General features: G+C 36.5%; 1 protein-coding gene across 5 annotated transcripts in view; it reads right to left on the bottom strand.

Annotated features, from left to right (window-relative positions):
* Positions 1-1,171: 1,171 nt before the first annotated feature.
* HACE1 (HECT domain and ankyrin repeat containing E3 ubiquitin protein ligase 1) overlaps positions 1,172-11,430 on the bottom strand; it is a 119,078-nt gene continuing 108,819 nt past the window's right edge. For all 5 annotated transcript variants that reach the window (XM_010856682.1, XM_010856684.1, XM_010856687.1 and 2 more), the window contains 2 exons: positions 2,788-2,901; positions 1,172-1,986 (listed from right to left, as the gene is read on the bottom strand). In XM_010856682.1, the coding sequence (XP_010854984.1) occupies positions 1,884-1,986; positions 2,788-2,901 (217 nt within the window). In that variant the 3' untranslated portion in view covers positions 1,172-1,883. The remainder of the gene's footprint in view (positions 1,987-2,787; positions 2,902-11,430) is intronic.

The following is an 11,430-nucleotide window of genomic DNA, read 5'->3' as shown; positions in this document are numbered from 1 at the left end:
TAAAATCTTTTTGTATTAACTAAATTCTTAAAGTTTAGAAACTAAAGATAATGTTAAAGAACAAACCCTAAAATTGCTAGCTCTAGATAAAAATATTCAAATTCATGGATATAAAACCATGAGATTTTAAATGTTCTATTATCTCCTCTCCATAAATACCTGAAAAAGGACCAGCCTGACAAAGCCAATGTATGACTATTAAAAACAGAAATAAATGCTTATAAATACTAAAACTGTAAGCAACATAATATTAAATAACCTATTTGAAGTTAGAAGGCAATGACCTCTTGTACAAAATTTTCAAAACCCAACGTTTTAAAAACTACTAGCTTCATTAAAAGCATCTGAATCCTAATTTTAGAGCTACTAGTAATTTTAAGAAATTGCCTTGTTTCTAATGTAATCTGTTGAAAGATGTTTTCTTAACATTAAAAAAACCAACAGTAATGGAAGAGGACCAAAAACACGTATTAAATAAGTTTTATAACTTAGCAAAGCAAAGCTTTCAACATATAAGCCTATATACACATATATAATTTTGTCTATATTGATATATACATTGTCTATATTTGTCACTGACAACTACAGTAGCTGCTGTATTTGCATATATATGAGAAAATATGCATATAAGAGTCATTTTACCAATAATGATGCCACCGGATAGTCTATTTTTAGTTTCCAGAGGCAAGGCCATCAGTTCGGTTCAGTTCAGTCGCTGAGTCGTGTCCGACTTTTTGCGACCCCATGAATCGCAGCACACCAGGCCTCCCTGTCCATCACCAACTCCCAGAGTCCACTCAAACTCACGTCCATCGAGTCAGTGATGCCATCCAGCCATCTCATCCTCTGTTGTCCCCTTCTCCTCCTGCCCCCAAACATTACAAATTCCTCCATTAATATTTTTGAATGTCGGAGTGTGCCTGCTTCCCCTCTAAAAGGTATGCTGTAACTATTCAAATGTGTCTTTTCAAAAGAAAACTGATTAGCCCACCCTAAAATTTAAAAATCCAATGCTCTATATTAGGTATATATCACTTGAATTCAACATTTTAATCATAAAAAGCAAATTTAAGGAAGAATTACATACTTAAATTGTAATCTGCACACTGGATTATGTTTTCAAATGTGACATTAGAGTTCACAGATAAAACCACAGTAATGAAAAGAAACATGGTAAAATATCATATTTTAATTTTATCTAAATATAATTAAAACAAAACATAAGAATAACTTTGAGACAATAATTCATACAATACAGAAAAAGCTTTAATATATAAATCAGATGTCATATCATCAGTTGTTTATTATCACATCAGTCTAAACTTTACATATTAAAATACTGAAAAGCTAAAAAACATCATTGCAATATAGATTCAGTATGGGAAAATACATATTTGTGGCTTTATATACAATGTAAATTAACCCATTCTATACAGTAGTTTTCCAAAATATAAACAGCACTTTACATGCAATAGGACATACCAGGCCGGATATCCTAATACAATTTATTATATAGAAAAATAAAGCGACAACACCTTTTTAACATAGTTACATAGGAGATGTGGAATGTAGAATAGGATGCTGCCTTAATACACTCTTGGATAAGATTAAAGAAATGTGAAAAAGGACAGTTTCTATTATTTTCAATTACCATTTTTGAAATGAAGACTACTGTGATTTTATATTTTCTAATTGTATCACAAACTGAGAAAATATAAAAGGGAAAGTGAGAGAGAAAAAAAGAAAACCTGATCCTTTATGAATTTTAAACATCAGCCCCGCCTATGGGCTGCATTTGGGCTGCTTTTCTGTTGACAGTTTCCTAAATTACTTCTGCCACTCTGAATTGCTCATCAGCAGTCAGAAGAATTTTCCAGACTTCATTATGCCATTGTGTAACCATAGCTGCCACAATGTAGTGCCACAAGAAGCCTGTCCTTGAGTATTTCTTTGCTTGGGTATTCAGGTAACTTGAGCATGTTGATGCTTTAAAAGAAAAATATACCACTATTAAATAGGAAAGCTCTGAAATATTTTATTGTTTTGTCTAGAAGTGAAAACACTACTCAAAATTAACATAAAACCACCCTCTCAAATTTGCATTCAAATTGGAAAACCCTGAAGTAGTATTTAAAAAGGAAAAAAAAAAAAAACACCAAACCCTGCTGCACTGCAGTTTCCTTTAGTATGCAAATTACCAGACCAAAATAAGTTCCCTCCAGTCTAAAATAAATAAGCAATAGGGCAATTAAGTTTGAAATGATAGTGTAACTCAGTGATACTTATGACAGTGTAACTTTAGTGATATTTGAACTATATGTATTCAATTAGAGTATAGGTGGGGCTTCCCAGGTCACGCGAGTGGTAAAGAACCCACCTGCCAATGCAGGCAACATAAGAGACATGGGTTTGGTCCCTGGGTTGGGAAGATCCCCTGGAGGAGAGCAAGCCAACTGACTCCAGTATTCTTGCCTGGAAAATCCTATGGACAAAGAAGCCTGGCAGGCTACAGTTCATATGGTCGCAAAGAGTCAGACACAACTGAAGCAACTTAGCACTCATGCACACACAGAATATAAGTAGGTAGTTTACTCAAACATTTTCCTACCTACAAAGTGGAAGGCAAGAAACTATTACTATATAGTTCTTTATTTATCAGTGATTACAAAATGAACAGAGATCACTGCTGAGATTTTCCTCTCAATGAAGCAATAAGCAGTCAGACCTTTGATCATTTAAAACTAATCAGAAATTCACAGTGCATTTAAATAAACCAATTTAACATACCATGTGCTTGAAGTAGGTAGAAGATTTGGAGTATATGGCACAGCAGCAATTGTGAAGTTTTGCAATCCACTTCCACCCATGATATTAGCAAATCCACCATGTGGGACCCTGGAACTAAGAGTTCATATCTAGTAAGTTGTACCCATGCAAGAAAAATCTTTGAAATAGATATAATTTGAATTATAAAAATGAATATATCTAGCAGACATTCATTAAATATTTGCTGAATAAATAAATGGTTTACTTGATTAATTCAAGCAACAGAGGCTTTTATGTGTAATCCAAAATGATTTCCCTGTCTGTGAAAAATATCTAGGCTCAAAGGTTTTTGTTTTGTATTCTTTTACACAGTGGGAAACTAGAAAATTCTTTACACTTATCTTTCCAGAGATTTACATTGGATGCATTTTTTTAAATGTTACCTGACATAATGAAAATGCATTTGAATACAGAGTTCCAAAGAACAGCAAGGAGAGATAAGAAAGCCTTCCTCAGTGATCAGTGCAAAGAAATAGAGGAAAACAATAGATTGGGAAACACTAGAGATCTCTTCAAGAAAATTAGAGATACCAAGGGAACATTTCATGCAAAGATGGGCTCGATAAAGGACAGAAATGGTATGGGCCTAACAGAAGCAGAAGATATTAAGACGAGGTGGCAAGAATACACAGGAGAACTACACATAAAAAGATCTTCATGACCCAGATAACCAGGATGGTGTGATCACTCACTTGGATGTCGTGGAATGCGAAATCAAGTGGGCCTTAGGAAGCATTACTACAGACAAAACTAGTGGAGGTGATGGAATTCCAGTTGAACTGTTTCAAATCCTAAAAGATGATGCTGTGAAAGTGCTGCACTCAATATGCCAGCAAATTTGGAAAACTCAGCAGTGGCCACAGGACTGGAAAAGCTCAGTTTTCATTCCAATCCCAAAGAAAGACAATGCCAAAGAATGCTCAACCTACCACAAAATTACACTTATCTCATACATTAGCAAAGTAATGCTCAAAATTCTCCAAGCCAAGCTTCAACAATATGTGAATTATGAACTTCCATATGTTCAAGCTGGTTTTAGAAAAGGCAGAGGAACCAGAGATCAAATTGCCAACATCCGTTGGATCATTGAAAAAGCAAGAGAGTTCCAGAAAAACATCTACTTCTGCTTTACTGACTATGCCAAAGCCTTTGACTGTGTGGATCACAACAAACTGTGGAAAATTCTGAAAGAGGTGGGAATACCAGACCACCTGACCTGCCTCTTGAGAAACCTGTATGCAGGTCAAGAAGCAACAGTTAGAACTGGACATGGAACAACAGACTGGTTCCAAATCAGGAAAGGAGTATGTCAAGGCTGTATACCGTCACCCTGCTTATTTAACTTATATGCAGAGTACATCATGAGAAATGCTGGGCTGGATGAAGCACAAGCTGGAATCAAGATTGCCAGGAGAAATATCAATAACCTCAGATATGCAGATGACACCACTCTTATGGCAGAAAGTGAAGAAGAACTAAAGAGCCTCTTGATGAAAGTGAAAGTGGAGAGTGAAAAAGTTGGCTTAAAGCTCAACATTCAGAAAACTAAGATCATGGCATCTGGTCCCATCACTTCATGGGAAACAGATGGGGAAACAGTGTCAGACTTTATTTTCTTGGGCTCCAAAATCAGTGCAGATGGTGCACGCAGCCATGAAATTAAAAGAGGCTTACTCCTTGGAAGGAAAGTTTTGACCAACCTAGACAGCATATTAAAAAGCAGAGACATTACTTGGCCAACAAAGGTCCGGCTAGTCAAAGCTATGGTTTTCCAGGAGTCATGTATGGATATGAGAGTTGGACTATAAAGAAAGCTGAGCACAGAAGAATTGATGCTTTTGAACTGTGGTGTTGGAGAAGACTCTTGAGAGTCCCTTGGACTGCAAGGAGATCCAACCAGTCCATCCTAAAGGAAATCAGTCCTGAATATTCACTGGAAGAACTGATGCTGGAGCTGAAGCTCCAATACTTTGGCCACCTGATGTGAAAAGCTGACTCATTTGAAAAGATCCTGATGCTGGGAAAGAGGGAGGAGAAGGGGACAAGAGTGGATGAGATAGTTGAATGGCATCACCGACTCTGTGGACATGGGTTGCAGTAAGCTCCTGGAGTTGTTGATGCACAGGGAAGCCTGGTGTGCTGCAGTCTATGGGGTCACAAAGAATCGGACATGACTGAGTGACTGAACTGAACTGAATATAGTGAGACTACAGAAAGGTGAACAAAGTCAGAAGTCTCACAGTTTCTAATTTTGAAATTTAAACTATAAAACTACAGTAACCAAAACAGTGTGTACCGACATAAAGACAGATAGAAATAGAATGAAGAACCTCAAAATAAACCCTCAAATATACAGCCAAATGATTTTTTGACAGGAGTGTTAAGAACATTCAACAGAAAAAGGACAGTCCTTTCAACAAACTGTGCTGAGAAAACTGAATATTCACTACAAAAAAATGAAGTTAGACCTTTACCTAACACCGTATACAGTTAATTCAAAGTGAATCAGAGAACTAAATGAAGAGGTAAACCTATAAAATTCTTAGAAGAAAATCCAGGGGAAAAGCTTTATGACACTGGGTTTGGTAATGATTTCTAGGATACCAAAAACACAGGCAACAAAAGAAAAATAGATAAATTGGACATAAGATTAAAACTTGGGTGCCAAAGGATACCATGAACTGAATGAAAATGTGAGCCATAGGAGAAAATATTTTTAAATCATAAATATGACAAGGAATCAATATTGAGAAAATACCGCATTGGCCAAAACGTACGTTCAGTTTCTTCTGCAACATCTTACGGGAAAACCCAAATGAACTTTTTGCCCAACCCAATATATAGAATTCCTACAACTTAACAACAAAAATCTAATTTAAAAAATAGGGACAGGGTTCAAACAGACATTTTTCCAAAGAAAATACACAAATGGCTTATAAGCATTCAAAAGATGTTCAATCAAAATCACTTGATTAGGGAAGTGCATTAGGGAAGTCATTAGGGAAATGCAAATTAAAACCACAGTGAGGGCTGAGGGCTTCCCTGGTGGTTCAATGGTAAAGAGTCCACCTTCCAATTGGTTCGATCCCTGGTCCAGGAAGATCCCACATGCTGAGGAGCTTAAACTAAGACTATGTGCTACAATTACTGAGTCTGTCCTCTAGAGCCTGTGACCTACAATTGCTGAGCACAGGCACCACAACTGCTGAAGCCTGCACGCCTGAGACCTCGTGCTCCACAACAAGAGAGGCCACGGCAATGAGAAGCCTGCACACCACAACTAGCAAGTAACTCCTGATCCCTGCAACCAGAGAAAAGCCTGTGCAGCAATAAAGACCCAGCACAGCCAAAATACGTAATTTTTTTTAAATGTTAAAAAAATAACCTACACTGAGATAACTACCTCAAAGATATTAAGATGACAGTTATTTTTTTTAAAAAGGCATCAGAAAAAATACAGTTTTGGAAAGGTCATGCAGAAATTGAAACCCTTATGCAACTGCTGAAGGTAATATAAAATGGTGCAGCCAAGTATGGAAAACATTATGACAGTTTCTCAAAAAATTAATCATAGAGTTATAGTATATGTCCAATAGAACAGAAAGTAGAGACTCAGAGATATTTGTACATGCCATGTTCATAACAGCATTACTCACAATAGCCAAATTGTGGATGCAACATAAGTAACCATCCACGGATGGAAGGATAAGTACAATGTGGTAAACACATACAACAGAATACTATTCATCCTTAAAAAGGAAGGGAGTTCTGAAATATGCTATACTATGGATGAATCTTGAGGACATTATGCTAAGTGAAATAAGCCTGTCACAAAAAGGCACCATATGATTCTACCTGCAATGGACCTAAAGTAATCAAACTCATTTAGACAGAAAGTAGAATGGTGGTTGCCAGAGACTGGGGGTATGGGAAATGGAAAGTTAGTGTTTAATGGGTACAATTTCAACTGAGGAAAATAAAAAAGCTCAGGAGATGAATGGAAGTGATGGCTGTATGACAATGTGAACGTACACAGAACTGTACATTTAAAAATGATTAAAATGTTTAATGTTATATACGTCTTACCACACACACTAAAAAAACTGTCGAATAAAGCACCAAGATTTTCTATTAATATTTATATCACAGATGATATGCACATATTCACAGAGAAAAAAAACAATCCAATAGAAATAGATCTCTAAAACTAGCAGTTTTCTTTTCTAGCTAGGAAGTAGTTTTGTTGTTGTTAAGTTGCTTCAGTCGTGTCCGACTCTGTGCGATCCCACAGACGGCAGCCCACCAGGCTCCGCCATCCCTGGGATTCTCCAGGCAAGAACACTGGAGTGGGTTGCCATTGCCTTCTCCTAGGAAGTAGTTTGGTTACTATTAAAAACTTTATTGATGAAATGCCTAAACTTACCTTAGAAATTCAAGTGAATGCTAAAAGGATGCCTGAATCTTCCTAACAAAACCCTAACATATAAGGAATTCCTACTTAGGGCAAGAGAATATCTAAAGACCTGAACATATATGTCTATAAAGTGAAATAAAATTCAAGATTAGTTTATCTACGCATATTAACCTTTGCCTACAAAATTAACAAAGGTGACCAAAAATAAAAAGGGATGAAAGATATTAGAGGCAGATTTTAAATACAAATATACAACTTCATCAGGACAGGTGAGAAAATGAGCCTTGACACAGATTCTTACACAAATTATATCACAGAATTTCAATATCACAATTCATATAAATAAATTTTGAAAAATTAGTTGAGCCTCCAATTTTAATATCTAAACTGAAAATATTCTGTAAACTGATATTCACAAACAATACCTGAAATCTTACTCCTCTTTTCAATTATAAACAATGACTGGGCCCCCTACCTGAATAACCAGTGAATCTTAAGCTAAGATTATGGCTCATCAAGCTTAAGCATATATGAGAAAAATGAATGAAATTGTCTTTGGTTGAGTATTATGACACCTGAATTATACAATGTAAAATTACAGTTAATAAAAATGACATATTTCTATTTTATACAAAGTAGTCATATAGTCTGAGATTCATTACTAACAGATAATAAAACAAAAGTTAGAAATTTAAGACTGTCTTGTAGATAAACAAAATACTGTCACCACCATAAAAATACTTTAAAGTTACTGATGATAATACAGATTCTTGCTCCTACAACTAGAACACAACTCTAGTCTCCTACAACGCTTTAGTAAGATTGTTCTAGATTAATAATGGATATGCAGGAAGACATTTTACAATCTAAATATAAAGGATAAACAGAATTTTCCAGGAAGTGCAAAAAAGCAAAGTACATAGTTTTGGTCTAGAAGGGTAAACACTATACCTATTGATAACTGGGTCTAGTGTAAAAGGAAAGTTATGGTTTAAAAAAAACTTAAGATTTACTCTGTTTAAATTCAAAGCAAGGACTCCATTTTGACCAAGTGCTGAAAAGTGGACTTTTCAACTTGAAGGTAAAGCTTAGGTCCATGTAGTTTCCCCTCAGCCTCCTTGGCTTCTACTCTTTACCCAAATCCTTCACCTCAGTTTAAATGGATTTGCCACTATTCTTCTCTATCGGTTAAATAGCAAACCGTGCAGTTCTTTTCAGCGTTGCTAACTATGACTATAGAACCAGGAGACATATTGTGTATCACTAATCCAACTAGTTTTTATTCTATAAAAGTAGCAAAGTAACAATTTTAGTGCTAAAGAACTTGAATAATTATTTCCTGCATTTTAAAGGCTCATACCCACCAAATCATGAAGGAAAATATAGCAATTTATTAAATTGTGTTTAAATATAAACCACTTAGAAAAAAATTAAAGAGCCCTGGCTTATAACATAAACCAAAATAAAGTCCAGATGGCTTAAAAACTGGTATGTAAAAACAGAAACAAAAATGTTACCCCAAAATGTAGAAAAACATATAAGTATACAAAATCTTGGGAGTAGGGAAGAATATATTTAAAAAAAAAACAAAACTATAGGAAAGCAATAATCAACTTGCAAACCTAATTTAGAATCTTCATTATAGAATTTTTATAAATTAAACTTATAATCTATATGGAAATCTACATGTCTAACTTAATAACATTAAAAGGCAAATGATAACCTGGGAAAAATATTTGCAGAGTTATAAATGTCCCTATCTGTAATATCTAGGGACATTAAAAAACAAAATTTTTTAAATGATGGTAAAATAATGTACCGGAGAAGGCAATGGCACCCCACTCCAGTACTCTTGCCTGGAAAATCCCATGGACGGAGGAGCCTGGTGGGCTGCCGTCTATGGGGTCGCACAGAGTCGGACACGACTGATGTGACTTAGCAGCAGCAGCAGCAGAATAATGTACAAAAATAAAGACAGGAAATCTATTCCAACACAAAGTAAACACATAAGAAACCATGGAAATAAAAATGATTATATCTTACATTGACAGAATGAAAGAAACAGGGCCTCTCATTCCCTACTGATGTCAATAATGGTATCTTTCTGAAGTTTAAGTGAGCAATGTCTCAAAATTATAAAAATGTATATAATTTGCATGCAAAATTTTCCCTTTTAAGAATTTTCCTTATATGCTTATCCTATTTATCCTACATTTATAAATAATCAAACTGCTGCTGCTGCTGCTGCTAAGTCGCTTCAGTCATGTCCAAATCTGTGCGACCCCACAGATGGCAGCCCATCCGCTGTCCCTGGGATTCTCCAGGCAAGAACTGAAAAAAATAATAATTAAACTTATCTGCCAGTATAAAAAGCATACAAATTCCTTATTTGTTCAGCATTATTCATAAACAGGAAAATTTAGCAATAAAAGACAATATCCATTCAGTTGAGTTTAGTCACTCAGTCCTGTCCAACTCTTTGTGACCCCATGAAGCACATCAAGCCAGGCCTCCCTGACCATCACCAGCTCCAGGAGTTTACCCAAACTCATGTCCATTGAGTCGGTGATTCCATCCAACCATCTCATCCTCTCTTGTCCCTTTCTCCTCCTGCCCTCAATATTTCCCAGCATCAAGGGTCTTCTCAAATGAGTTAGCTCTTTACATCAGGTGGCTAAAGTATTGGACTTTCCGCTACAACATCAGTCCTTCCAATGAATATCCAGGATTGATGTCCTTTAGGATGGACTGGTAGGATCTTCTTGCAGTCCAAGGGACTCTCAAGAGTCTTCTCCAACACCACAGTTCAAAAGCATCAATTCTTCGGCGCTCAGCTTTCTTTACAGTCCAACTCTCACATCCATACATGACTACTGGAAAAACCATAACCTTGACTATACGGAACTGTGTTGGCAAAGTAATATCTCTGCTTTTTAATATGCTGTCTAGGTTGCTTGTGTGGTAGTTTGAGTATTCTTTGTCATTGCCTTTCTTTGGGATTGGAATGAAAACTGACCTTTTCCAGTCCTGTGGCCACTGCTGAGTTTTCCAAATATGCTGGCATATTGAGTGCAGCACTTTCACAGCATCATCTTTTAGGATTTGGAATAGCTCAACTGGAATTCCATCACCTCCACTAGCTTTGTTTGTAGTGGTGCTTCCTAAGGCCCACCTGACTTCACATTCCAGGATGTCTGGCTCTAGATGAGTGATCACACCATTATTATTATCTGTGTCGTGAAGCTCTTTTTTGTATAGTTCTCAGAGGATGAGATGGCTGGATGGCATCACTGACTCGATGGACGTGAGTCTGAGTGAACTCTGGGAGTTGGTGATGGACAGGGAGGTCTGGCGTGCTGTGATTCATGGGGTCACAAAGAGTCAGACACGACTGAGCAACTGAACTGAACCTGTGTATTCTTGCAACCTCTTCTTAATATCTTCTGCTTCTGTTAGGCCCATACCATTTCTATCCTTTATCAAGCCCATCTTTGCACGAAATGTTCCCCTGGTATCTCTAATTTTCTTGAAGAGATCTCTAGTGTTTCCCAATCTATTGTTTTCCTCTATTTCTTTGCACTGATCACTGAGGAAGGCTTTCTTATCTCTCCTTGCTATTCTTTGGAACTCTGCATTCAAATGGGTATATCTTTCCTTTTCTCCTTTGCTTTTCATATCTCTTTTTATTACAGCTATTTGTAAGGCCTCCTCAGATAGCCATTTTGCTTTTTTGCATTTCTTTTTCTTGGGGATGGTCTTGATCCCTGTTTCCTGTACAATGTCACAAACCTCCGTCCATAGTTCATCAGGCACTCTGTCTATCAGATCTAGTCCCTTAAATCTATTTCTCACTTCTACTGTATAATCATAAGGGATTTGATTTAGGTCATACCTGAATGGTCCAGTGGTTTTCCCCACTTTCTTTCATTTAAGTCTGAATTTGGCAATAAGGAGTTCATGATCAGAGCAACAGTCAGCTCCAGGTCTTGTTTTTGCTGACTGTATAGAGCTTCTCCATCGTTGGCTGCAAAGAATATAATCAATCTGATTTCGGTGTTGGCCATCTGGTGATGTCTTCTCTTGTGTTGTTGGAAGAGTCTTCTCTTGTGTTGTTGGAAGAGGGTGTTTGCTATGACCAGTGCATTCTCTTGGCAAAACTCTATTTGCCTTTGCCCTGCTTCATTCTGTAC

This window comes from Bison bison, unplaced genomic scaffold, assembly GCF_000754665.1.
Source record: "Bison bison bison isolate TAMUID 2011002044 unplaced genomic scaffold, Bison_UMD1.0 scf7180017864373, whole genome shotgun sequence".
Classification (NCBI taxonomy): Eukaryota; Metazoa; Chordata; class Mammalia; order Artiodactyla; family Bovidae; genus Bison; species Bison bison.
This window is presented reverse-complemented; position numbering and strand designations above follow the sequence as displayed.